This window comes from Rhinocladiella mackenziei (assembly GCF_000835555.1).
Source record: "Rhinocladiella mackenziei CBS 650.93 unplaced genomic scaffold supercont1.1, whole genome shotgun sequence".
Taxonomy (NCBI): domain Eukaryota; kingdom Fungi; phylum Ascomycota; class Eurotiomycetes; order Chaetothyriales; family Herpotrichiellaceae; genus Rhinocladiella; species Rhinocladiella mackenziei.
The window spans coordinates 714,005-741,236 of NW_013550604.1; the positions used below are offsets into that span (position 1 = coordinate 714,005).

The 27,232-nt window shown below is 49.9% G+C and overlaps 9 protein-coding genes across 9 annotated transcripts; 3 read left to right on the forward strand and 6 right to left on the reverse strand.

The window, feature by feature from the left end:
- Positions 1–167: 167 nt before the first annotated feature.
- Positions 168–990, reverse strand: Z518_00254 (uncharacterized protein; the record flags this gene model as incomplete). Its single annotated transcript, XM_013420857.1, has 3 exons — positions 168–350; positions 403–818; positions 879–990. The coding sequence occupies 3 exons, from the start codon at positions 988–990 to the stop codon at positions 168–170; spliced, it is 711 nt and encodes a 236-aa protein (XP_013276311.1).
- A 951-nt stretch (positions 991–1,941) lies between these two features.
- Positions 1,942–6,113, reverse strand: Z518_00255 (uncharacterized protein; the record flags this gene model as incomplete). The annotated part of the gene is made up of 2 exons (XM_013420858.1): positions 1,942–3,221; positions 3,326–6,113. The coding sequence occupies 2 exons, from the start codon at positions 6,111–6,113 to the stop codon at positions 1,942–1,944; spliced, it is 4,068 nt and encodes a 1,355-aa protein (XP_013276312.1).
- Positions 6,114–6,661: 548 nt separating this feature from the next.
- Z518_00256 (uncharacterized protein) lies at positions 6,662–9,643 on the reverse strand (the record flags this gene model as incomplete). The annotated part of the gene is made up of 6 exons (XM_013420859.1): positions 6,662–8,072; positions 8,123–8,695; positions 8,746–8,770; positions 8,821–8,991; positions 9,046–9,185; positions 9,234–9,643. 6 exons carry the CDS (start codon positions 9,641–9,643, stop codon positions 6,662–6,664), a joined length of 2,730 nt encoding a protein of 909 aa, XP_013276313.1.
- Positions 9,644–11,179: 1,536 nt separating this feature from the next.
- On the reverse strand, positions 11,180–12,758 carry Z518_00257 (uncharacterized protein; the record flags this gene model as incomplete). The annotated part of the gene is made up of 2 exons (XM_013420860.1): positions 11,180–12,691; positions 12,747–12,758. The coding sequence occupies 2 exons, from the start codon at positions 12,756–12,758 to the stop codon at positions 11,180–11,182; spliced, it is 1,524 nt and encodes a 507-aa protein (XP_013276314.1).
- A 709-nt stretch (positions 12,759–13,467) lies between these two features.
- Positions 13,468–14,769, forward strand: Z518_00258 (uncharacterized protein; the record flags this gene model as incomplete). Its single annotated transcript, XM_013420861.1, has 1 exon — positions 13,468–14,769. One exon carries the CDS (start codon positions 13,468–13,470, stop codon positions 14,767–14,769), a length of 1,302 nt encoding a protein of 433 aa, XP_013276315.1.
- Positions 14,770–15,973: 1,204 nt separating this feature from the next.
- Z518_00259 (uncharacterized protein) lies at positions 15,974–17,124 on the forward strand (the record flags this gene model as incomplete). Its single annotated transcript, XM_013420862.1, has 4 exons — positions 15,974–16,018; positions 16,071–16,615; positions 16,666–16,726; positions 16,777–17,124. 4 exons carry the CDS (start codon positions 15,974–15,976, stop codon positions 17,122–17,124), a joined length of 999 nt encoding a protein of 332 aa, XP_013276316.1.
- Positions 17,125–19,364: 2,240 nt separating this feature from the next.
- On the forward strand, positions 19,365–21,800 carry Z518_00260 (uncharacterized protein; the record flags this gene model as incomplete). Its single annotated transcript, XM_013420863.1, has 3 exons — positions 19,365–19,987; positions 20,072–20,392; positions 20,480–21,800. The coding sequence occupies 3 exons, from the start codon at positions 19,365–19,367 to the stop codon at positions 21,798–21,800; spliced, it is 2,265 nt and encodes a 754-aa protein (XP_013276317.1).
- A 1,978-nt stretch (positions 21,801–23,778) lies between these two features.
- Positions 23,779–24,535, reverse strand: Z518_00261 (uncharacterized protein; the record flags this gene model as incomplete). The annotated part of the gene is made up of 2 exons (XM_013420864.1): positions 23,779–24,287; positions 24,409–24,535. The coding sequence occupies 2 exons, from the start codon at positions 24,533–24,535 to the stop codon at positions 23,779–23,781; spliced, it is 636 nt and encodes a 211-aa protein (XP_013276318.1).
- A 716-nt stretch (positions 24,536–25,251) lies between these two features.
- Z518_00262 (uncharacterized protein) lies at positions 25,252–26,832 on the reverse strand (the record flags this gene model as incomplete). The annotated part of the gene is made up of 2 exons (XM_013420865.1): positions 25,252–25,437; positions 25,492–26,832. 2 exons carry the CDS (start codon positions 26,830–26,832, stop codon positions 25,252–25,254), a joined length of 1,527 nt encoding a protein of 508 aa, XP_013276319.1.
- Between the last annotated feature and the right edge of the window lie 400 nt (positions 26,833–27,232).

Below are 27,232 nucleotides of genomic sequence, written 5' to 3' on the forward strand. Positions count from 1 at the left end.
ATCATGAAATGATATAAACCAAGTCGATCAAGGAGCGCGATTCCCATGCAGACATGTCGTCTTCACTAGCAGCCTGGAGGTTCTAAGTAGACAAGGATGTGAGAGACCACACTTATGGCATAATCACTCCGACTGACAATGGAACAAAACTTACTAGTTCGGATAGTTTAAAGCTGCGGAGCAACTGTGTCATATGAAATCTTTCGGTAAGCGCCGCCTTCGTCCTTTTGAAGTGCTAATTGTATCTCGTTCACAGCTCTAGGTGCCCCTGTACAAGCCTCTAAGAAGCTCTCAGAGACCTTCGAGTTGGGAGCTTCCACGCCTTTAGGTCTTCTTCCCTCCCTAATTGCCTATATGTTCGGTAATTAGTATTAGAGTTAGCTGACACTTCTCTTTACTCACTTCAAGATATGAAAGAGCAGTATGGGTGTTGAACACCGGCTCTACACTCTGTTCATCGCAGAAATGATAGCCATTGGCGTTGTGTTCCAATTCCCTCAGGTGCTTTTGCACCTCTTCCTCATTGTTGCAGATAACCCTTAGTGCTCCTAGTACGTCGGATCGAGTTAATCCGCAAACGGTTGAAAACAATGGATTGAAAGAGACGTTTTCTTGGTTGTTCGCACCGCTGACAAGGTCGCTTAAAAGCAGAGGCGTAACGCCAGTGATGTATACCTTTTTAATACCGTAACTCCACCTCTGGCTAGTTTTGACACTAGCCCAGAATGCCTTCAAGAGACGAAAGGGTGCGGCATCGGACCATAACCTTGGATTGTGCGGATCCATATAATCGTTGGCGCAAGCATCGTATTCGTCCGCTAGTAGATAGATCTAGATGCATTAGAATGTATTCAGTAGTTGGTTGAGAATAAATATACCCCTTGTACATTCCAGAGGGGATGGTCCTCCTCCCCTCTTATGAATGTCTTGAAGCGTTCTATCAACGGCAAGAACTAAGCGTGCGAGATTTCCGACCGGGTTATTCTCCATGAAAGTAGACGTCTGCGATGCAAACGATTCGCCTAGATATATGGTGTAATCACTTATGAATGTCGACAGCATCATGTTTATGTGTTCCCCAATGAACTGCGCAGACTGGTCAAGGTCGTGAGGACGGATAGGTTGGGAGAAGTCAAATTCCAAAAGAAGATATCGTCCAGGTTGAATTGTGCTATTGTTGACAGCTTCATCCACGTTGAGACTCTATTAAGTATAAGTCACAAATCTAGCAGTAAGGACGTCACCACACACCTTGAAAAGCTTGTCGTATTGGTCGCGAAACTGGAATCCATGGAAGTATCGCAGCGTAGTGACCTAGGGCGGCAAAGGAGCTTGACTCTTGACCCTCCTTCAAGCCTAGAAATATATTCCGTCTTGTCAAAGTATGCCGTTCCGGGGAGCTGGCGAATTTCTCTAAAGTCTGGTTCCCCTACGGGGAACTCTCTCAGCTCGTCGGACACTAGGAGCTTCGAGCTCGATGGCGAAGTGGAACTCGGGCGGACTACCACGAGAGGAATTCGACTGTAGATGCGGGGTAGAGGAGGGCAAGCTTGAGGAAAATGAAGTGAGGGATTTGTTAGCCTGGTACAGCGCCTGAACAGGTCGACCGGCCGGCTGCCGATCATCGCTATAGCAAAGGCAGATCAGTGAGAGAGAAATGGCGGCGAGGAAGGGACGCGGTACTAGATGAAGACGCAGGAGAGTGGAAAGTTTGCTGAAGCTGTAGATACGACGATACGTTGGTTGGTGGTTCGCCAAAAAAAAAAAAAAAAAAAAAAAAAAACCGAACATGAAGGAGACAACCAAATTCGGCGGGAAATTTCCCTGCAACCTGGTAGTTGCGATTTCGATCGATTGAGAAGCCATGAAACATTTCATGCAGTTTCGTTCCCTGTTTCTCTACTATTAGATACCGGTGTAATTGTGCATCCTTCCATCCATCTATACAAGATGCACCTGTACATCATTCACAAGTATCTCCCGCAATTTGACTGTGTCTGGCCCATACACCACGCACAGCGCCATCTTCGCCGCCCTCAGCACCGCCACAATGGCGAAAAGCTGCTCCTCTTCCGACATCATTTCCTTTTCTAACATCCGCAAAATCAGCTCGGCCATTTCTTTGATGATCTGCAGCCCTCCTTCTGTACGTGTCCGTTCCAAGTGGCTGAATTCGTATTCAAAATCAATCATGATTTTCTGTACCAGCGCCGGCATGCTTCGAAGTAAGTTATTTCTCCCGTCGTAAATCTCTGGCAGTCGTCCGCAAAACGACAGCCACGAATCCAGTCCCATCAGTTCGCCCAGTCGTTCAACAACCGCTCGTGTGTTGCCACCCAAGCTGGATCGGTTCACTTGGTATTCGTACGAGCGCAGCAGCTCGATTGGAGGAATCTTCGTCTTAAACACCTCAAATTTCACCCGACTGTACTTTGCAGAAACGATGACACCCCCCATAGCATTGATTGCGTAGCTAGGGTAGCTGCTCTTTCCTTGGTACACCCAGTCCTCGCAGTAAGGCTGCTTCTCCACATATCGCAGTGTCGAATCGTCGGTCAAGTACTCCAATGCCTCAAGCATAGTGACAACCGCCCCAAAGCACACGGATTCCGAGAAATGACTATGCCACGGGGTTGCAAAGTAGCCGGGAAGAACATCTGCCTGGCATATCCAGAACCAATTCATGTGGCCGTTTTTCAAGCTATCCTGGGTTTTATTCGCCGCGGCAGGTACTGAGTCGGTAACACCCACCACAGCCAGTGGGTCGCCGGAGCGTCGGCCTGTCCCTTGGGATCCAATGGTTCTCCAATCGTCTTCATCACTTTCTGAACTCTCTGCTGCTGAGAGGTCGGAGCGGGTCGAGGCCCGACGCGGGAGTGGCTGTAGCGGTGGAAAGACTCGCCCATTAGCATCCAACGAAAGGGACGGATTTGACGGCAGAGCCGTCTCTCCTAAGTCCTGCGAGAGCATATGAGCATTTTGCTCTTGCCGGGACTTGTGGCTAGATTTAACAGAAGGTTCGGTTTGACCGTCCTCGCTTTCAGATATGCGAACGGGAGAATCCGACATTCTTGAGCTTTCCACCGAACCAAGTATTGATCGGTTAGACCAGTCCGCACTCGAAGCCTCACTTTCATTTCTAGTCTCAGCCTCGTAGACGCTTTGGTCATCTTCTTCTTCATCCTCATCCTCATCCTCCTCGGAGTCGTTCGGGCGTGCATCTGTTCATATGTTAGTCTATTCACCATAGAACGGAGGTCGTTGCGAGAGCTAATTTGACTGCACTCCAGACAAAACTGCCATTTTCGACATTGACGAAACTTACCTCTAATAAGTTTGGTGATTTCCGCGAGCCTTACGATCTCGTCTCTAGTCAAGACACGCAAAACTATCACGTAGTCACTACGTGCCTCAAATCTCTCGTGCGCCCTTTCCAATGCCTCAGGGTTAACCAGCGCACGGCTGATTTTGGTCCATCGTGCCTCAGGTGGGATTCCTTCCTTGGTCGTGTTCCTGTCTCTCAGAGGTGCCACGCCTTCCCTTATTGGGTTCTCGTCTTCTGGAAACCGCTCTCGAGGTGGTTTGAGTATGCTTTTAGGCGGTTCCGATCTTGGCGGTCTTTTTTCACGGACCGCCCCCTCTGCGTTCCCGTGCTCATTCGAAATAATTTCATCAGCATCTTTCTTGAATTGAGGTCCGCGCATCCCCCCTCGAGTCATTGATTCAACATCTGGTCTTGCTCTTTCAACGGAGCTTTCTCGACTACTCCAACTCTTGTCGCTGCCATAATCAGTCGCATCGGTAATCTGATGTTCGGGAATAAACATGCGGACCCTCCTTGGCTGCTGTCGGTCTTTTGTGTCCGCTTGTAGAGTTGGCGGAGTCTCATTTTTGCTGTCTTCAAATATAGATTCAACAAAAAGCTTTCCTTTCCGTCGATCGGGCGACATTTTATCGTTCCCATACGATTCATCGGCCTTCTCTGGCGTGTGCGGATACCTCGGTGTGGTGATGGCGCCATCACCGTAAGCTATGGCACGACCTGCGTTGCCAGGACCAGACTTGTTGTGGCTGCTATCCTTTTCAGAAGTTTTGCGAACACTTGAAACTGGTGATCGATGTTGTGAGCCCTCGAAACCTCTTGGGGTTCTCGCTCGACCCCTTAATTGTAGGTCTTGGTGCTCGTGCAAGCCGAATCCCCTTCGACCCAAGTTCCGGCTTTCTCTAGACACAGAACGACCTGCGGCCGGTGAAGATCTCCTTGTACTCTCACTCGGTGCAACACTTGACGGCCGCGATGCCGAATAGTATGTCTCGATTTCCCATTCGTCTTGCATATCTCTTTCTTCTCGCTCCTGCCGTCTATTATTTACAATTGTCCGCCACCTTTCGACATATGAGATGACCCGTTCTCGTTTCGAGTGTAGCACAGACTTGCGCCAGCCGTCTAGCCCGTGAGCGTCAACATTCATCTCAAATTCGTCCTCTGCTTGCTCTGGCCAGGTCAGCAGAAGTCTTCCATGCAGAGAAGAAAAGGTTTCCTCGTGCTTCCTTTTCTCCTCAATGTACTCTTGCAACGCCCTGCCATCTAGCTTTTTCCGGAAGTATTTCGGCATATCATTACTTCTCGGAGGCCGCGACCTAAACTGTTGTGGTAATGGCAGCATTGAGGAGCTTTTTATTGTTCGTTCCCGATCTTCGTCTGTTCGCTGTGCAGGCCCCCTTGGTATCTGCGGGACCGGTGGTCCTGACGCGGTCATCATGCTGTTGCTTTCCAAGTCAGCCACAGACGGCTTGCTATGGCTTTTTGCAGGAGAGGCATCGAAGACGGTGCTAAAGAACGCGGCTAAATACTTGTACCATGCCTTTCCTGGTGGAAGAGGCGGTCTTCGCTTTGCGGTCAGAGTCTCAGCAGGGGGTTGGATGGGATGGACATCCGACTTTGACTTAGACGGCTCCGCATCAGATATAAATGACCAGTCTCCATCATTCCGAAGGACAGGTATATCTGTATCTAGACGACCATTAGTCTGATTAGGAGTTAATATAGGCCTTGCGTTGACAGGATCTTCGAATCCAGAACTAGTGGCCTGGAGTGATCTTGACCTGACAGACGCTTCGCTGCTTCTCCGACGTCGAAATCTTTGGTTAGGGGAAACTGATCGCAATCGAAAGCTCAATACTGGTGAGGGTGACCGGAAGGACTTTGGCGCTGATGCCTTGACCATGGTGCGGCTTCGTGACAGGGTGATCCAGCTATGGCCCTCGTAATCTTGATAGAATTTCCTGTCGCGCAAATCGTATTGGCGGCCAGCAACCACTGCAACGTCCCACATGCGTGCCATCCATTTCGAGCTAATGCTGCCATCGCCTATGCGCAGCCCCAAAACCTCATCTATACGCGATTCCGGCCGCAGAGGGGGACCGAAATTCCGTGGAGCAAAGTGGACGATTGCTCCCAATAGCGGATGCCAGGAAGTCGTGATCGTCCCGGCTGCGCCTTCCATTGCGAGCGATTTCTTCTCAAAAGACGCGTCCGTACACCTCATTCCAGCCATGATAGCGACAACAACAATATCTCGTAGTGAGACTTGCATGGGTGCCACTGGAAGATCGGCTGGACATCGATCTGCATCACAGTCAATCAGCTCACAGAAGAGATCATTCCCGCTAGCGTTTTGCGCCACTCGGCAGAAAGATACCCAAGAAGCTTCTCCCGGAGTTGCAGAGTACTCGGATTGCTGATGTTGGCCCGAATGCCGACTCAGCGCCTGACGGAAATTACCTTGTGTCCCGCGACTCGTGTGACGAAGGTCAGGAAGGGGAAGGTGGCCCTTTGAAAATGACGAAGAATGGGGGAGGCTGTCGATCCATAGACTCGGTCGTAGACTAATCTGAGGCATAGAATAGACGACTCGAAAGCGAAACTGGGAGAATTCCCATACCCGTCTGCCCCGCCCGGGCATCTTGCCATAAACGACGCTGTCACAAATCCGGATCAACTGGCCGGTGAGGAGATATTGTTGAACGACTTGGGCAAAAGCCACGGTCATAGCTAGTATGGAGACAATCAGAGCCGCAACTGCAGCCGCTGTCGCGGCGTCCATGGCCATCTTGACCTCCAGACAGCTTGGAGCTTTGGAAGGCTGAAAGGCTAGGCGTATGTAATGAGATGCTTAAATAGTGTTGCTAAAAGGCCATTTCGTCCACACTGTCACCTGGCGACAAATTCTGAGGCTCTCGTGCGGTCGTAAAACATTGACAGCAACTCAGCCTCACCGTCGCCGTGGGCCGGTGGGCTGTCATCACCGCAATAATTGGGGGCGAAAAGGTCGCGTTAGGCCAAAGGCTAATGCAGAGCCTGCAGAAAACTGCGTAAGTTGCCATGGTTGTGGTTAAGCGTGTATGTTGAAAGCAGAACCAGGAACATTGTCGTACTCGAACCCTTGTCGGCGGAAAATATTGTGGACCCAGGATGTGACTAAGGTAACTCGTCGAAAAACGGACTCTAGTCCGTGCCTCTTGCTGTTATCGATCGTCGAGAGCCAACCATTTCGCAGGAAGCAGTACCCCCACAGTAACCTTAACGCCGAGCATTAGGGCCCCCACCAGCAGCTCAAATTTTTTAAAAAGTTGCAACTCAAAGGAAATCTCAATTTCCTTAGTTAACGGCACCAGCATCTGTCAGCATCTTCACCACCGTCTTATGGCCCTCTAATGATGCGGCCTGCAGTGCATTGCCATGCCATCCTCCTTGAGCATTGACATCCGCCCCGGCATCTAGCAGTATCTGCACCACCGTCTCATGACCACGTGCTGATGCGACCTGCAGCGCATTGCCATAGCATCCTCCTTGAGTGTTGACATCCGCCCCGGCATCCAGCAGCATCTGCACCACCTTCTCATCGCCACGTGCTGATGCGGCCTGCAGCGCATTGCCAAAGTGTCCTCCTTGAGCATTGACATCCGCCCCGGCATCCAGCAGCATCTTCACCACCGTCTCATCGCCACGTGCTGATGCGACCTGCAGCGCATTGCCATAGCCTCCTTCTTGAGCATTGACATCCGCCCCGGCATCCAGCAGCATCTGCACCACCTTCTCATCGCCACGTGCTGATGCGGCCTGCAGCGCATTGCCAAAGCGTCCTCCTTGAGCGTTGACATCCGCCCCGGCATCTAGCAGCATCTGCACCACCGTCTCATGGCCACGAAATGATGCGGCCTGCAGTGCATTCCCATACTCTCCTCCTTGAGCGTTGACATTGACAGTTCGTTTTATGATTCTCTCGACAATTTCCGGTACCCCTATATATGCAGCATAGTAGAGAGACTGGGCAATTTCATTAGACCGCAGACGCACCTGTATTTTTCGCCGTCGTCTATCAATATTGTAAAGCCGTAACCACGAAAGCAGAGCAGTATCCTCATCCGTCAAGAGGCATAACACGAGATCTAACAAGGTATCGTTTAGCATACCCCTAGTGTTTCGTGTATGCTGCCACCAATGCTCCGCCGCATATAAAGCCAGCGGATACTCCTTGACGACCGCTTCGGTCCAGGGTCCGTTCTGACTAAGGTACAGCAAATAATGCAGACAACCCTCTGCTATTGCGAAGTGGCAGGTTTTCGGTCGAATATCCACTCCAAAGGGACATCGATCAGATAAGAGAAACTCCTTGATAGAAAGGTGTGCAAGTTGAACCTGGATCCTATCATCTTCTGAATCGCTGTCGTCCTCCTCTTTTCTGGTAGTAAGACTGATTAGGCTGGAACAGACAACCATTACGTCTGTTGGATCAGGCAGACGTTCCTCCGGGAAGAATCCACCTTGATCTCCAGTCTCGATTGCAAGAATTTCGACCGTTTCCGCCAATTTCAAAGGACGATCGGAGAAACACAGCCACCGCAGAACCTTAATAGCGTCTTGAAGTTGGCCGGTTGATTTGAGGCCTTGTAAGACTCGTCTGTACGTGTCATCTAAGGTCTCTGGTAGGGATGACAGCGCCTCTCTGAGGGCACTTAACTTGACACATTGACGAATGGATTCAAGTTGACAATACGCCCATCGAAACCTATTTCACCATTAGGACAATTTGTGTAGCATAACTGATAGCATCCGTACATGCCTCCGGCCTTCTCCATTAATGCAGTGGTGATTTCATCCTGCACCGATGGTGGCCATTTCTTTAGTTTCTTGTCTGTCTCCATCCGATCGCGAATGTAGAGACGAATGTCAGAATCCACTAGGGCACTTTGAATATTGAGGTTATGGTCGACAACCGGAGTCAGTTCTTCTTCAATGTCTTTTTCCCGACGACTAGTGGCTAAGATATGAATGTCCCGTGGTTTCGAGCTCATCAACTCGACCAGGAAAGACAACAATTCTTCCCGGTCTGTACATTCGTCCAGTGCGTCAAAGACAATAAACTTCTGACGGGGACGAGCCACTACCTCTCTAAATAGTGAATGCATGTCGGTTTCAGGGGGCTGCTGCTGTCCGTTGGCGCATTTTTGGCATAGGTTTTCAAGATGCTGAATGATACCACTGTCCTGGAGAGCAAGCTGGAACAACAACGATCGTATAGCCTTTTGCCAGGACTGCTTCTCAATATCATTAAAATCGAAGTAGAAATAGCTCACCATTAGGTCAGATCGAGGCTGCTGATCCTCCAGAATATACTGCAGCGTCGCAGCACTGGTCCGTCAGCCAACCCTATACTCTTAAACAACTTTCGTCGGGCTCACCTGAGGACGGTCTTGCCACAACCCGCTGCGATATTCTGTCAATTCTGTTCATCGGATACAGCGACAGCGACGTACCATTTCCGTGGAGCCACATTAAAGAAGATGTCGAGCTTTTCCAATCAAGGAAGTCTTGGCCATTGAGCAGCCATAGCCCAGTCTTAGGATGACGCTTCTGAAGCGCCGCGTGGTAATTGGTAGACGGATCTGGTAGTCTCAACCATTGTGACAATCTATTTCGCTGCCCCTCTGTGGTCACTATGTTTTAGCTCTGCTATCCATACGGGTAATCATCTCACTTACCATCCGCAAGACTCTGTATTTGCTCCGTTCGTTCTTTTACAATAATGACGTCGTCATGAATCGCCACCGTGCGACTCTGAAGTTGACTATTCTGTTCCTTGATAGCGACGACGTCGTCGTAGATTGCCTTCGACAACGTCCTTTCATTATTAGTAGGCACTTCCAATCCCACATACTGTTGTACGTACGTTAGGTCATTTGTCAAGGCACAATTGATGAGCGTTTTGAGACGCTCTATCCGACTGAGTATACTTTCCACATCCTGCTTGGTGAGCTTCCACAGTAGTGCTGACTTGATCTGCTCCCTTTTCCTGGATGATGATAATTTGCCCACTATTGTCTCAAGAGAGGCTTTGAACTGGTCCAGCGGGCCATTTTCCATTCCCAGCGACCGCACTTGAGTAAACCATGGATCGTCAAAGCGGGCTCCTTCCACTCGGCAGCGTAGAAAAGTCAACAAGGTACAAAGATTTCTAGCCTCGACCGCCGCCTGATCCTGCTCTTTCGTCGCATTCCCTGCGTCTTTAAGATAGCCGATAAGCTCTGAGGTGATCTGTAGAACGGTAGAGATGCTAGCCGTCATCGACAGCGGATCCATTGCGCAATTTGCCGGTTAGGTAGAAGTATCTCGGGGTCGACGAATCAATCGCTGATAAAGTTATCGAAGGTAAGTAGAAGAGTCGTAAGGTAGAATTACCGTTTGCGAGTCAGACAGAAGCAGGATTACGCAGATTAGAATTATCCGCGCGAATACGTGTTCATGGTGGACGTTGAATAGACAGGGCATTTTGAAACGAACACCAGTCTGAGACCATGAAGGACAAATGTTTTAGGTAGACGAGCATGCGCTGGCGTGAGGCTGCGCAGCATACGGCGACAAATGCAAAAGGCAGTTTTGGGAATGGATCGGGGCGCCAAACTCGGCACCAAATTCAGCTCGCGCCAAATTCGGCTATTATGTAATGGTACCTATGATTCCTCGGCTCCACCACACAAACGTAGGTACCTACTCCATCCTTCATGAAAATAGTCTTGCAGTCGCAAAAGCCTCGTCGTCAACTTTGTTTGTATAGAAACCCTTAGTGTTTATAGGTTATATGGTCCACGGATTGGATCCGATGGCGGTGGTATATCATGGGATCCGATCTAAGCACCGTCTAGATATCGAGGCCGGCACCATACAGTTACTCGTCCATATGGTCCACGGATTGGATCCGATGGGCGGTGCGGCACGGCGCCATATACTGCCCCCGGTGTCACGGGACCACATGCCAAGGATCACGTGTTCAGGGGGCCCTTTTGCACTTCTTGCTTTCTCGACTCTCTTCGCGCTACGTCTCGTACCTAGATCTCGATGTTAGCTGGAATACATTGATTGAATTCTCGACCCTGAACCCTCACAATCACACCCCCCAAAAAGGTGGTCCATGGACTGGATCCGATCAGGGTAGAACACGTGACTCATTCTCTGCTGGGGGTTCCGCGAACCCTTCATGGTGCATCATCTGACAAGGCTTTGAGAAGTCTGTCGAGTAAATACGTTCCGCCGAGATCTCGGGCCGCTCGGAATGGCCTTTGCTCTAGGGAAGCACGTATAAATGATCGCGCCGACCAGACGATCATAGAATCTTGCTATTTGCAGGACATTATCTTACCTCGGAAAGACTCCAACAAGCCACGTTGAATATCTCTTCCGCCACGTCCACTCATTCAACACCACGGGGCAGCCTTTCAGCGTCAGGCCAGGAAACCATGCTCGCCACGACAACAGCTGCCCCGTCAGAAGAAGTTAAACTCAAATCAGGCGAAATCTAGACTGAGAGGACCACCGATGCAACGTACACCGTTGCGAATTCAAAACAACCAGCAAACACCATCAGGCGAATGGATATTGGGATTCTCTTTCACTGTAGTCTAGATAAATGCCAACAACCCTCCAATAACGCATCCACTCCGATATTGTGTGTGCCCTCCCGTTAAATCCACCACACACTGCTGAAGTCGCAATTGCCTTTTTTTTAAATAATTACGCCACATCTGTACCTCAATTCAACTTCTTCCCTTATTGACCCGAACCTAGGCTTACAGCTAACCAACCTCTATGAGCATACAACCGCGCGAAAGTATTGCGCTCTTAAGGGTCAGCAGATAATGTCTCATTGCTTCTGGGAATCGCTTCTGGTGTCATGACTGGACAGCCAAGTCCACTCAAATTGCCTCGCCCTATACCCTGCAAGTGTGCGATGAGTTTATCAAGAATCTGGAACGCGTGGGCATTGCAAACAGAAGCGTGCTTCTCCCGGCTCCACAAGTCGCGGCAAGACTGAAGCGCCTGAAGGACGATTTGTCTGGCACCCATTTGACACTTGCAGTCAGACGATGTCTCAAGGTTTGTGTTAGTGTGGACCATTAGTGAGCATATAGTCATGGCGGCGGTGAAAAATTCTTCTCTGAAAAGACCGGCAAACCAAGTGTTCTCTCGTTGACTGGTGCCTGCCTCGCAAAGATTTCGTTGATGGGACAAGATTGCGAGGGAGCTCTCGAGGGAGGAGATGTAAGATAGAGGGTGATCGATGGACGAGTGCGGTTGCAGAGCGTAGGGTGAATGGAGGACTAGGAGTGCCCGGCGGAGGAGGACATCAAGCATAGAGACCTCCAGGTCGTCGAAGCTACCCGGGTGCTCAAGGATTGATGATGACTGAAGAATGCCAAGTGTCATGTCCGGTCTCCTCAAGCATCGTCTCAAGTCGGCATCAAGTTCGACGATCTCCTCGTATGCCACATGGTTTTTCGTGCTTCCCGCGAGTTCGAAGACCCGAAGCAATGTCGGGAAAGATTGGCAGAGTACTTCCTCAAGGAGGAAGACCTGGTCGTCTGCCTCTTGTGCCGAGCACTCGGAGGTTCCGACGTCCAGAACAGGGTTATGGCTTGTACGAGGCTGAAGGTCGTCTTTCGTTAAGAGTAAAGGCATGCCACAGTTAATAGACTGCCTGATTTCCAGGAGCACAATTACTCTCCACAGCCGCTCTCTTGAGCGGATATCATGGCTTGGCAGATTTCCCGTTGCTACAGGGTTATTGAGACCCATTGCAATTGCGAGTCGGTAAATCAAACCCATGAGCGGCCAGCATGTGTCGGAAGCGTGACAGGACATTGCATAGATTTGTTTTGCAATTACCATTAGGCAAAGAGCCCGAATGGTGTTCGTTGTGGGTCTCAACATGAATGGCGTACGCATGAGACATAGCTCCGCGGCGTGGAGCAACAGAGATGGGAGAGACTGATATGCTTCAAGACCAGGAGTTGCAGCTGAATTGTGGGCTTGACAACCCAGGGCGAGCACCAGAAGGAAATATGCCATCCAATCGTCATCGACCAGAGACTTGTCATTCCAATACTGGTCAAGTCCCTGCTGGAACGTTGTAGTATCCAGACTATGAAATGCCCTTTCGACGGTGCAAGTGAAGCTGGTGACGAAACACTCGAGAATGGCTCGTTTGGGGAGCTTGGAGAGCAAAGTCTCAAGCGAAGGCCCTTGTGTCGATGATCCACAAAAAGGATAGTTGATTGGTAAGTGAAGTGAATGAGTGCAAATTTTCTCGTGTGGTTTGGTGCTACAAGCCGCAGGATCAAAAAAGGGCTTGACCTAGAGAGGAATGTCATTATGGATACCACTTGGATGGAAGTTTGGTTCCCCGTACCGCAGAAACCATCGTTGACCGGTGGAACTGGTTACGAGTCTTCTGATCCCATCTGGCGTCCAGGAACTGGGTAGCTATTTTATTGAGTGGGATGGAGGAACTTTGTTGGCGATCAGCCGGGTTGTCTCGGTCAACCTGGTAAATGCACTCTGCTTCCTTCCCAAGGTTGAAGCAGCGGCCGCATGGCCTTTTGCGGTCGCAGCGGACCTTGTGGCTGCGGCATCGAATACAAGACACGACTTTCCGTTCCCGCTTTGCTGAAAATGGTTGCTGAATGCATTCTGGCGCGAAACCAAGGCGGACAAGCATATCCTTGAGTGAGGGGAACCACTCGGGTTGTGGTCCTTTTGGAGAGGCGGCATGATCCAGTTCTGCTATCTATCTCTCATGAGCCTGAATAGTGTTCCAGGCAAGCAGCCTCGCTTAAGTCTCGGCCGTACACTCAAATTCAAGCTAAGAAATGGCATGTACGATCATCCATACAAGTATATCCATGGCTGCAGGAGGTTCGTTTTATGCGTTTTGTGCAGTGCCAACTTACGATACCAATTCAGCAAAGCGCCATTGAATGTAAGAGATACGCTAGGGAAAATCCTTGACTCCATATTGCGACGCATATTAGTCAGCAGTTTGAAGGACATCGACATCATAAGTCGCAACGGGGATTTCAGGTGGGATTTCACCTTGGTGCCTAATGTTCTCGATTCTATAGTTCCTCAGAATGCCCGCAATTCCCCGCCAAAAAGCTTGCATTGCCTGCGCTGAGTCCAAGCGTAGGTGCGATAAGCAGCTTCCGGAGTGCCGGCGGTGCCTGCGCAAGGACATCCACTGCGTTTATCCGCAGCCCAAGAGCCGACGAAGGTACCCCCTTGCGTATGAGAGCCAGGCTGAAAGGCTGGTTCCTGCACAGAATGCTACCGACAATAATGCTCGCGGAAGCAGCCTCGATTTCGCGGACTGGGATGCAATAGACTTCACTGAGCTCGATTTTTCACTGCCAGATGTGACAACCGCGGAAGTCCCAACACTACCGGCTCCTAGTACGGGCGCTTTGGCTGGGAGTATTGTACCTGACAATCGCAACCTCTCCAATATGCCACACCCCTGGTTTCTCCAAGATGAGACGTGGGTTATGCAGCAGAACAACCAAGAACCAGCCTGTTCCATTGATCTTGAATTAGAACGTTTTATCGACGCTGTAGAGGCGATGCTGCAGCTCTGGGTCAAGAATGGCTACAATGGCTTCATTCATCGGCGGCTTTATGAGGAGGGAATGCCAACATGTCTTCAGGATGCCTTCACAACACTTGCAACATACAATGGTCGTTTTCCCGCGGTGAAGCGGACAATCCTGCAGATTGCTGAGGAGCGCTCGTGCGCGCTTACCAGCCAGAGCTTACCGACTGCATGCGGCACGCAAGGTATACTGGGCCACCTGGCGCGTGTCCAGTCCTTGTTCATCTACGTGTTCATACGACTGTTTGATGGCTCCGTCCGCGCACGAGCTGCTGCCGAGCGGCAGCTCCAAAAGCTGCGGAGTTGGGTGAAACAGATGTGGGAAGCAGTGATTCGCTACCGAGAAGGAGACAGCTACGGGGATCACCGTTTTCTTCAATGGACGGCAAATGTCTTTGATAGGGAGTATGACACCGTCTCGGAGCTGTGGCGGCTATGGATATTGACCGAAAGCGTTCGGCGCTCTCAGCTCATCATCGACACAGTCACCAATGTGTATCCAACCATGACCAAGGGCCGGGCCTATTGCACCGGAGCTGCTATGTTTACTGCACGTCGTGGTCTGTGGGACGCAGAGTCCGCGGTGGAATGGTTCGAACTCTCTTGTGCAAAAGCCCCGCTTTTGGTATCGCCTTTGCAACCCGAAGCTCTCATCTCACAACATACAGCCGAGGATCTCGATGATTTCGCGAGGGTGGTCTGGATATGTGTAATTGGTACAGAAAAGCTTCAATGCTGGATTGATAGAAGTAGCAGGACAAGTAGAACATGTCTTACCGTTGGCTAACTCTCAAGAGACTATATTATGAATTCCAAGAATCGTCCTAGTTTATTTTCCTCCTCGAACGTGGTGTACATATGACTTCATTTAAGGCCTCAAGGAGGATCCATTTGAGTCCTGAGTCTTTGTCGGCTTGCACTCGGCGTAGAAAATCAAACTCGTTTGAGAGTATCTTCACAGTCTCCGCTCGTTCGACCTCACTAAGCTCGCCATAAAGCACTCTTACAGGCTTTTGCTGCCCATCGAGCCGAAAAGTCCAACAGCGACCAAGAATTCTTCCTTCGAATCCACCGCTGGGGCGATAACGCACGGCGCCAATTTTAACACATTGCTCTCTAGTAAATTTGTCGTGCAACTGGTGCTGGACGAGTGCCGGTGGGAGAGGGCGATACATTCTTCTCGGCCTATCTCCGCAGTTGCTTCGATTTGCGGCATAGGATAGTCTAAGGCAAGCTTATTAAGAAGAGAAAAATGTGCTCATTGCGCCACACAGCGGATCAGTCGATGCTTCGATCGCAGAACTGAAGCTTTGAGCCACCAGGGATCGCCGTGACCAGAAGTTGATTGTTAGACTGTCTAGTATGTTCTCCGTAGTAAGCGTGATTATCTAGGCAAGCGTTGAGATATTTGGGGGGCCGCATGCGGGTGAATTTTGGCGCGCGGGCGTTGTGGCGGGAATATGTGCGGGCATGTAGTGCGGCAAAGGTGCGGACTTTCTTCAGCCCTGAACACCGCACTTTTATGGAGCCCAAGCGAACACAATTGGCCAAGGTCTACTTGGAGTTTTGCGGAGCACGGCGTTACCTATTCCGAATTATCTCGAGAAAGCTGGTTTAATTCGACGCGGCAAGACGTACTCAGCACGTTTAACGGCTCTAGGCGAGGATGCCCTCCACCTAGAGAAGTGGGGTCATGCAGTCTCGGGGTAATTGTATCGCGAAGCAGATTTTTAGAGATAGGCCATGGTCGACAAGGGGAAATATGGTGCCCAATATCGGGTCAAGCACTTGAAGATTAGTAACATGAAATGGAAGCGGCTTGCGGAATGCGGAGAAGGGAGGCATGATACTCCGTGAAACGTCACGATGTGGATGCTGCATGAATATTCCCAGAGCAGAAACAAGTTGTCGAACTCTATAATATACATCACATGCCATCACAGCCAGTCATCTCTAAATTCAGGCTCTCTAATTGTCCTTCCAGGCCCATTATGTCTCCCAAAGCTCCTGTGAATATCATTCTCGGTACGCACACTGTACGTATGCCCCGCTAGCCGCAATTGATTGCTTCCAACCAGAACATAATAGATTGGCGATGCTACCCAGCAGCCCGGGATCGTGCACTTTGATAGCGAAGAAGACGTTCAGGCCCTTCTGCAAGCATTCCACAATCGCGGTTACAGGCACATTGACACAGCCCGTAACTATCCTGGTTCTGAGAAACGACTTGGCCAAGCCGGGGCTCCCTCTCGATTTACCATTCATACCAAAGTTCAAAGTGGCCAGCCTGGGGATCATGAATCTTTGAAGGTTGATCTGAGTATTCGACGGTCCCTTGAGGATCTCCGGACTTCAACTGTAGAAACGGTGTTTCTGCATGTACCTGATCGTAAAACGCCATTTGAGGATCCAACAAAGGCAATGAATGACGCTATCCAAAAAGGCAAATTTAAGAAGTTCGGACTTTCGAACTATTCTGCCGCGGAAGTACAGAGATTCATTGAGATAAGCGAGCACAACGGTTATGCCAAACCCAGCGTATATGAGGGCCACTACAATGCGATTGTTAGAGGAGGCGAGAAAGAATTATTTCCACTCTTGCGTCAGCATAACATCGCCTTTTATGCCTACAGGTAGTCTGATATCGCAACCGGTATTGACATGGAACTAACCTTTACATCAGTCCTGCAGCGGGTGGTCTTTTTTCCAGCAATGCTGGCACCGGAGCACGGTGGAGTGAAGATGTAAGTTTCCAAGCACTCATGTCCAGTTCAAACCTGACAAGGACTACGAGAATATGATCGGGAAACTGTATAGTACCGTTTACGGTCATCCTTCCGTTCATGCCGCAGTAGCTAAAGTCCGGGATGCTGCTGAGAAGCATAACATCAGCGGACATGCAGCTGCGCTCAGATGGACAGCGTTTCACAGTGTTTTGGATGGAATGTATGGTGACGCGCTGATCTTTGGAGTTTCGAAGATCGAGCAGCTCCACAAGACTCTCGATGCTCTTGAAGCTGGGCCGCTTCCGGCTGACCTAGCTGAAGCTATCACCGCCATCTATACCACGTTCGAGGGATTAGAACCTCCTTACTATATAGGGCCGGCGGAATACCTCGGGTCGTCTAGTGTCGAACAATGAGCAGTACCGCTTTACTTGGAAAAGGGTTGTCACGCATATGCAGGATATAGGGGAAGAATAGGAGCAGAAAAGGGGTCAATCAAGCGTGTATATATACTAGAAATCTGGCAGGACTAGTTGCTAGAGAGACAAAACATTCAATACATCTCAATTTGCCACCCCAGTTTGACAATATTTACATTCACAGAGGTAATCCTTCGGCGTACGGGAGGCGCCCAAGATGATGCTGTCATACGGGGTACTACTTGAAATGTATTGAATGCTCTGTTTTCCATCTACTTGTTGTGTTACTGATGTCCTCTTTATAGGCGTTGCGGAAGTCTCGTTGCTGTGCAAAGCAACCGTCGAGAATGGCGTTTCCTATGGAAATTTTCTACCAGTGTTTCAGTGGTGGATCCTGTGTATAATAACTCCCTTGTTCGACAGACGCTGAAGACATGTTTGAGGACGAAGAGGTATTAGACGGTGCGATCTCGAGGGAGACGATATTGAATCATAGTGTGTGTCTCCAAAATTGATTAGACGGTCGAAGGGTAGAATGGAGAGTCTCTCGATAGGTCACTGCAGAAGATCTCGCCGCAATCAAAGTTCCATAGCACTCGATGACACAATGTTTGGCTCGCATGTGAATAGAACATCCTGTCGAAAGTAGGCTGACTCTTAATTGGTCTAGCCTCTGCCGATATGAATAGAGGAATGCTTCCAATAGTCAAGAAGTTCGATCATACACGTACTGCCTCTTGCACACCGGTGTCACTCATACATACACCTGAAGATTCTCCGCCCCACAGTGACAGCGGAGGCTTTACTATATACAGCCAAGCCCTAATATCACCCATTATCCAATAATCGACCAATATACTGTGGTATCTAGGGTAATTTTTCCTTCGTACAAAACTAAACCACGTGACTCTACAGGTGATATTCTAGGTGCGGGGGAACTGCCTTCTAGCTGAGCGACCTCTATCAATACACCCAGAAGCTATTCTGTTTGCCTGCCAAGACCTTCAGGCGTACTGACGAAAATCACCCTGGATACCACAGTATGGTCCGTTGCATTACCATCTTCGGAACATTTAAGGCAGACTAATCCACAAATAAGAGCAGCGGGAAAGCTCAACACCCGTAATATCAAAATCAAGATGTAACATAAAACAAGTAGCAACCAAGGGTATCGAGATTCATTTCGAGAAGAAGATACCAGTGTCCCCTTATTTAACAGCACCAGCGTCCGTTAGCATCTAAACCACCTTCTCATGACCATATACTGATGCTGCTTACAGTGCATTGCCATAGTATCCTCGATTATTGACATCCACCCCAGTGTCTCGTAGTATCTTCGCCACCCTCTCGTGACCACGTACTGATGCCGTTTGCAGTGCATTGCCATAGTATCCTCCTTGAGCATTGATATCGACAGTTTTTATTATTCTCTCGACAATTTCTGTACGCCTACTCATGCTGCACAGTAGAGAGGCTGGGGAATTTCATTAGACTCAGGCGCAGCGGTGATTCTTGCCCTGGTCAATCAAATTTCGTAATTAGGGAGTATCGCCTGGGGGTCGTGTTTCACTGTTGTTAAGGCTGTTCGCTTACTCAAAACCCCTCACCCTGGCCCCTCATTAGTTATAAGTAGCCACCGGCGTAAAAGACGGAAAGTCGAACCAAACACGACGGCGTAAGGCTGAAACTCAATATTGACCTATCATTGGTCATGGAGACCCACGACCTTGCAGTATTTTGACAATCCACCTCCTGAGGATCACTCGACCAAAAAGGTGATGATCCGGCTTTCTTAGGCCTCCATCTTTTTCAAACCTTTCCGCAAATGCCGAATCTCTTGCATTGCTTCTTGACCTCTGGGCCCGTTGTTTGGTTCTGTATCCTGACACCAAACAAGCACGGTCGACGAGAACAGGCAGCATCCTTACTATTGATTTTAACTTTTCGTTAGGGTCGGTTATCTTGTTGTCCTAAATATAACGCTTACTACAGTCATCTAGACTTTGATATATATGATACTGAACTAATCTTGAAGGACTTAGGCCTTCCCTACCTAGGTGCAAGCGAATAACCCTCTACAAATCCCCGCAAAAAACTACAGGACTGTTTCTCTTGTGCCTCTCTAGAACAATCAGTCTTGCGGAATGAGGGCGAGTTATTCCAAAGCTCCAGCGTCGTCGATGCCTTTGCAGCGAACCTGGACGGAAAAGGCTTGAGAGCAACTTGTGTCCCAAAAAATGGACCTCATTCAGCCACGACAGACATATCAACGCGCCAACACCGACGACCTAGACTCCAAAGCAGACTACGATGTCGAACTGTCGTCGATTCGGACCAAGTCCAGCTCCAGCTACGCGTTCAAAGACCAGATACCGCTTCTGGACCACGCGGATCCCATCCCTACAGAAACGATGTTCGACCGGCCCCCAAAGAAACATCTCCGACCTCCGTGCTTCACCTGGTCCAGCCGCCTATACGGCTGGAGAAGCGGCGCCCTTGGTGCAGCTGGGATCGCGGTGGTGTCGCTGCTGATCAATGTCGTCGGCCTCGCCTGGCTGGGATCCCACAAGGCAGACTCGGGCCTCGTCGAGGTGTTTAACGGCGATTGTGAAAAAGTCGAGCGTCTGGACATCTGGATCCATTTGGCCATTAATGCCATCAGCACGCTCCTCCTCGGCGGGTCGAACTACTGTATGCAGTGCCTGTCGGCCCCGACTAGGCCGGAGATTAATCGCGCCCACGTCAATGGCCGGTTTCTCGATATTGGAGTCCCCAGCGTTCGAAATCTTCTAAGCATTCCTACTTATAAGACACTCCTGTGGTTGACGTTGGGGCTGTCGTCGGTGCCGCTACATTTGATGTAAGCCAATGTCCTTTTCTCTAGGCATCTCGCGCTCTCTGTATCTCTATGCGCGGGTCCTTGGGTTTTGATATATCTATTCAGGTACAATTCGGCCTTCTACAAATCCCTATCCACTAATGACTACGGTCTATATTTCGTCAAGCAAGACTTTATCGACAGCCCGACCTTCACCTCCGCTGATCCAGCCTCGGATACCGTCGCCGACCCTACAAAGATCCACGCCGACGTTAGGATTCCGGGCGTTTATGAGCGGCTAGACAAGGTTGCGTGCATTAAAGCCTACGCTACAAATTTTGTCAGCGACAGACGGAATCTGGTGCTGGTCACTAAAAACGAGACAGTCGACACTTCGCTCATTTTCGATACGGAATACTTCTACACCGGTCTGTACCAATTTCAATGGTGAGCTTTTACTCCATCCCCTCTTCCCCACTCCCAAAAAAAAGTCGACTTGTGCGCATCCCACTGATGGAAAAAACGGGATGATAGGATTTGTACCAGCGACCCGAAAATCGACGACAAAATTACTGTCCCACGAGATTCGCTCAACTACGCTCTACCCTGCGAGACGTTTGTGTCCAAGATTATCGCCATAGCCGACGAGTGGCAGCCCTATGGATACGATGTACAGTACTGCCTCAGCGAACGCGTGCCCGAGAAATGCAGCTTCAACGGCAACGTGCCTATCGTCGCTGTGGTGGTAGCCTGCAATGCTGTCAAGATTGCGGTTATGCTGTTCGTCGCCTTCCGGCTGCGCGACAGGCCTCTGATCACCATTGGCGATGCGGTCGAGTCGTTCCTCGACGAATCCGACAGGACGACACGAGGGCTCTGTCTGCTTTCGAAGAAGGACGTGGTCAGATACGTCCGTGGCAAGGGACATTGGTCCGTCGAGTGGGAAGAGGCCGGCGGTGAAGAGGCCAGAAAGTCCACGGTAGCCCGACCTCAAACCGTGCGCTGGTCCCAATCGGCGAGCCGTCTCCGCTGGTCCCTAACCATCGGGTTCTTTCTGCTCGCGCTAGTCGTGGTGGGCGCGTTACTCCGCCTCGCCATCTCCTCCATCGAAGGCACAGGCTTCACAATCGCGAGCCTGGGGTTTGGCAAAGTCAACCCGTCGACCATCATCAGCGGGTGGAGCGTGGGGAGCAAAGGCGGACCTACAGAAAGAATCATCGCCTCGATCCTCATCGCCAACCTACCCCAGACGATCCTGTCGTTCCTCTACCTCAACCTCAACGGCTTGCTGACCAGCATGTGGCTCGCATCGGAATGGAGCGACTTTGTCCACGAGCGCAAAACCCTGCGTGTCTCAAAACCCCGCGGGCCCCAGCGGAGCACGCATTTCCTGCAACTACCTTACAAGGTCGCGATCCCTTTAATGGCCCTTTCGGGCCTGTTGCACTGGCTGATCTCACAGTCTATTTTCCTGGCTGTGGTGGCCGAGTACACGTCGTTGGGCGAGCTGTTCAGCTCCGTGGCCGTCGCGTCATGCGGGTTTTCCCCACTGGCCATGATCCTGGTGCTTGTCGCGGGGGTGTGCATCATCATCGCGACTATCATGCTGGGCCTGCGGAAACACTCCAGCGCCATCCCCTTGGTCGGGAGCTGTAGCGCCGCCATCTCCGCCGCGTGTCACCAGCCTGCGTGGGATGCCGACGCCGCAATCAAGCCCGTCCAGTGGGGGGTCATCCCAGGCTCGGGCGATGAGGGCGGGGTCGCTCATTGCGCTTTCACCAGCGGCAAGGTCGAGCCGTTGCAGTATGGCAGGGAATATGCTGGGATACTGGAAAGGATTGATGTTGACTTATGAGATGGTTGCCCGCTAGGCTGTTGTACAGACAACAACACGGAAGGGCACTGTTCAGATAGATATATAGATGCGCTCTATCCTGCACTCATTGGGAGAGCCAGAGCATTAATTCAAATTCAGGTTGCACAGAAGTTTGATATGGGTGAAAGAGACCGAAAGAGCGCTCCAGCTGGACCTTTGTACTTTTGCCATCATCCAACAGACCTGTGAAGAAATCACTCCTCTCCACAATTTTACTAATCACGGTCATTTTACCAGGATCCTTCATACGTCCCGCTCCTAAGTTCAACCCAACCTTGTCCAGCAAGGTAAGGATGGGATTATTTTCCCCCACGTACACAAATACCCATGGACCAGGAACTGGTCCCTTTAGGTAACGGTGCCCTCAACTCCTTGGAGGATCTTCTCCAAATCAAATCAAATTATGATGCTGGATTTATTTGGATAATTTGGATAAAAATTCTATCCAATCAGCGCTCGTCAGCATTAGACAATATTTACCCAATTAAGCTGAAAAACGCAAATATCGTAATCCTTCTATTTAGCCCCCACTTCACAGATTCAGTATCTTCTAATAGATTATGACTCGCGCGATCCTCCATCTATACCACTATACTGACGATATAGGACTTAGGACGGAAATACCAAAAATTAGAGGGCCCCCTCCTATAGCCCATCTCTAACGAACTCATTGATGCGGCGCCGCAGCCAGTGAAAGCTTCAGCCACACAAGTTCAACCATCGAAGAGTTTAAATCAGTGACCCTCCTAACGGTATGAACAAGACGGCAATCACTGGCTGGAGCATTACGTTTACCCATCTAGGGCACCTAGAACCTCAATGGAACCTAGGCCAGACAACATTCTTACCTTACCTATGATCGAACACTGGTAAGGCCCCCCCCCCGGGGCACCGTCATCGGATCTAATCCGTGGACCATGTGGCCGGGGGGGCACCCTACTCGATGGAAGTCGACATTGAGATGGGCCACGGATCGGATCCAGTCTGTGGACCACCCAGAGAAGCTCTACTGATCACCTTCGAGAGGGTTCGTAACCGAGCGTACGGGCGAGCCTCGACGTCGAGATGATCCATGGATTGGATCCGATGGGTCGTAGTATTTCATCGGATCCAGTCTGTGAACCACCTAGACAATCGTTACTAATCGTACTCGAGATGGCTCGTATGGAACGTTAATGTACGAACCTCGATATCTACATGGTCCATGGATCGGATCTGTCGAACTTTGAGAGTGGCGGATAGAAGGGTGAAACTCGTATATAGATTGCAGCTATAGAAAGGGGGAGAGCCCCTCTATATACGCCAGGGAATAGGGGCTCTTGGCAATAGGCACAGGTAGGCTCCAGCTGTTTGACAGGATCCCATGATATACCACCGCCATCGGATCCAATTCTTCGACCATATGACCGAGTGGGGACCGGGGGCAGTGGTCTCGTTCCTTCGGCAGCGTGTACGGCACAGCCTCCCCAGCCTGATCGGATGCAGTCCATGGGATTTTTGAAAAGCACTCTACATAACGGCAAACCAACTGGCCAAAGTGGCGGATTCCTCTGCCGGTGGCACCGTAGTGTGATATCCAGCCACCGATAGGGTTCAGCCACTAACCTAACTACCGTGCTTAAGGAGGAATGTAGGGAGGCTAGGAGGACGAATACAAGATACAAGAAAGGGGCCACAGACCTTAAATAGAGGAAGTGAGGCTTCAGTATATTGCGATAACGGCTCAGAGAAGCCGACTTCGAGCGGACATTATCGGCGCAGCGTAATGTATATTCGAGGCTCGATTTGATTTGATTTATTTGTTTGCAAGCCTGCTTAAGCTTCTGTTAACACTGGCCACCGAAAGTCTAACGTTTCTCCTCGCTGTGAGAGTTTCCTTGCTTGATCTTAACATCCTACCTACATGTAACCACCTCATCTTGTCTACCATAACGGAAGAGGGGTTAGAGTTAGAAGTTCAATCCATCTTTCCGTTCACCACTGGCAATTGAGGACCATAGCCTAGGTATACTCTAGTGCCCTCGAGGACTCTCACTCGGACTTGATCAAGACGCTGCATCTCCTGCAAAGAATATCCTGGAACCTGGTCTTCAACTGGCAATTGCTGCCTCAAGACCACACTCGACATGGTCCGTTCGACTTGTTTGAAAACTTGACTTAGAGGGACAAGTTCTTCTTGGGCCAGCGCATTATTCGTCGTCAATTGTGCTCCAGCCACAATGTTGCTTATCGAACCCTCTTCAACTGTGTTAATCCCACTGTGCTGCGGATTATCTTCATTAGGTCTTGGTGAAATACGCAATTCGCCTAATCCGCTTCTCGAATGGTTACCCACAGGCCAGTGGCAGCGCTCTGGTTTCTTCCGACAATTGCCACAAACGGGTTTGGCACTTTCATAGCCCTTACGGTTTGCAATACACCAGCCACATCGATCTCTTATTACGCTACTTCGGCCTCTAGTCCTTGCTAGACTAGAACGATTTATAGTATCGATTCTGGTACTTTGTCCCTGGACTTAAGGTGAGTCAGCCTTGTTCTAAAAGCCAGTCTCTGTTGAAGCGTATTCGATTCTAAGAGTTATACCTACCTTGGGTTTCGGATTGTTGGCCGGTTTGACCATAGTTATTGGTCAGATGGTAAAGTCCAGAAGTTACAGGACTTGCCAGACCGTGTACGCCATTCGAGGTAGTCCCTGAACGCAAGAAATGTCTCATTCCAGCGGGTTAACTAGGTGTATGTATCAAGAAAGAATTGAAATTAGGCGGCCACGAAAATGTAACTCTGTTGGCCCGGGGTAAGTCAATCGTTAACGACGATGGACTTAGGGTAACCAACCGATGTTAACGCAGACCAGCCTGAGGGTTTAGTGTATGATCGAAGCGTTTTGATGTGAGCAATGTAGTCAGTTGAGGGTTAGTCTTGCTAACGCATCAACCTCCCGCTCTTCTCATTCTCAAAAGGTAAGCTAATCAGATTTTTCCTGTCATGTTTCTGAAATATGACAAAAAATATTTGATTGGCCTTCAGGTGTGACTTGTATTGTAGCGGGGCACTACGTGCATGGATTATGCAAGGGGCAAGCAAACATGGGTGGGTAGAAAGATGGGAGAGCATTGAACTTTTCTTGTAACGAGAGCTTGGTGTGTGGTTGCTAAACGACTTTGACGACGACATCCTCCCTGCAAGACAAGCACTCAAGTGCTAAACCGTTCATCACCTTTACAGTAGAATGAGTCGGTCCCGTCGCGAACAATAGGTTGCCACCTATTCGACGGTTTGCTACTCGTACACTCATCCCTAGCCAGGGCTCAAGCTGTTACCACGAGACAAAGCCATGTTCATGCAAAATTCGTGCTTTCTTAACAACTATATTTGTGACAAGTTTTTGATAATATACAATCTATCCAATTCTAGTCCTCCGGGCAGTTGATCACAAGCAAGATTTGACCCGGACTCGGAAATCTATTGGCTTCACAAACCAATAATTCCTCGTCTTCCAGTTGCTCGTGGCCATGTCTAGTTCGAAGTCGAACTTTCTGACTAGCTCGGGGATCAATTTGTACATTTCAAGCGTAGAAATATGCCGGCCCAAGCACGTTCTCGAGCCCAGTCCAAACTGATTGGGTAAGCACATGTCCATCACATAACGAATCAACAAATGAATACATACCGGTAAATAGTTTGCTTCCATTCTCTGATATTGTTCCCCCTTCTCTTGCTCAGCTTCCAACCACCTTTCTGGTCGGAAGGTGCCCGCATCTGGTCCAAAAACACCGGAATCGTAATGTGCCACCCAGCTATTTATGCCGACCGTGGCTCCTGCTGGAAGTTGGCGACCGGCGATAAATGCTCCACCTTCTGGGATGACTCGCCACAGAGGCAACCCAGTGGCAGGATGGAGGCGAAGAGCCTCTTTTATGACAGCCTGGAGATAAGGCATCTTATGAGCCTCCTTGAAGGGGATGAATTCGTTGGATGAATTTTTTTGTGCGTCGTACTCCTTGATTTCTTGCCTCAGCCTTTCTAGAACTGACGGGTGCGTGACCAAGTTGTACAGAACGCTCGATAGAGACACTGCCGTTGTGTCACTCCCGGCGATTATATTGGACAAGCCCATCATGAAGATATGGTATGGTGTGACCCGTTGCGGATCGCGTTCATGAGCATCGGTGAGCTTGTCGAGGAAGTCTTGGGGTGTCCCATCGTTAGCGTCAAGTGGTCGCTGCTTCTCGCTTGTGCTGAGGTTGGCCCTTGCATGATTCCTCTCTGCGATCCTCTGTTGTACAAATTTCATGAGAAAGTTCCTTCCGGCAGCTCCCGAACCCGGAATCCTCTCCATAATAGCGTAGAGATACGGATGAGCCCAGGCATAGATGCCCGCCAATGTCGAGTAGACCATGGAGTTGTCCAATGCCACAAGTATGCCCGCGATGTCCTCTCCTTGGTCAAGGAAGCCGAACCTCTCAGAATATGTGATGTCTCCCATGACGTCGAAAGCGTAACATTGGAACCAATGGGCCATGTCGATTGATTCGCCCGATTGGCTAAAAGACGCCATCTTCTGTAGAAATATATCGATACATTCGTCGACATATTTCTCATAGGAGACTAATGAACTCATGCTGTATAAGTTTTGGAACTTCTTCCGCGTCTCGGCGTGGCGCTTGATGTCTTGGTCTGGGAATAATGTCCAGCGGTCGGGACTAGGATGCTTCCAGCCTTCATACCAGTCATTCTTCTTGAACTTGGAACCGATACCATAGACATTGTTGTCCGGATAGTTGATAGAGTAGAGATGGGGACCAACGCGGACGATGGGGCCATATTTGGCGTGCAAGGCAATATTCTCGTGGTGAAAATTTCCCGATTGTACATGCAGAAAGTACCAAAGACGACTGAAGCGAGCCAGCCATGGCCCAGGTATAGATCTTTCGAGAGATGTGACATATGTATACGTCACGCGAAGTAGTATAAGCAGGCAAATAGACAGCAACGCCAGGCCGGTGAACATGTTGTCTCCTTGAGAGTTGCGAAAATTCTAGTCGAGCTGAGATAGATGATGTGATCTCAAATCCTGAGGAGAGAAGTGGCTGAAGAATCCAGGAACAAACGGGCAAAGGGAATGTTAATAAAAATGGTGTCTATTCAAATGGTAGTGACGACATCCCAATAAAGATGCCTCCATGCGATTCTCGGCCCCGCCAAAGCCAAGTTGAAAGTCCCGTGGGGGTTTTTGGGATCGCGTTCCGACGTAATATACTATACCTCTTGAAGACTTATGAGATTCACGTGCCGTATAAATGCTCAACCCAGAACTTCTCAGGCACCATCCGGGACGTCAGAGAGGGGGAGGCCTTGGCGCATGACTAAACTGATATGAAATCAACATCGATGATTGGTCACTGGTCCAG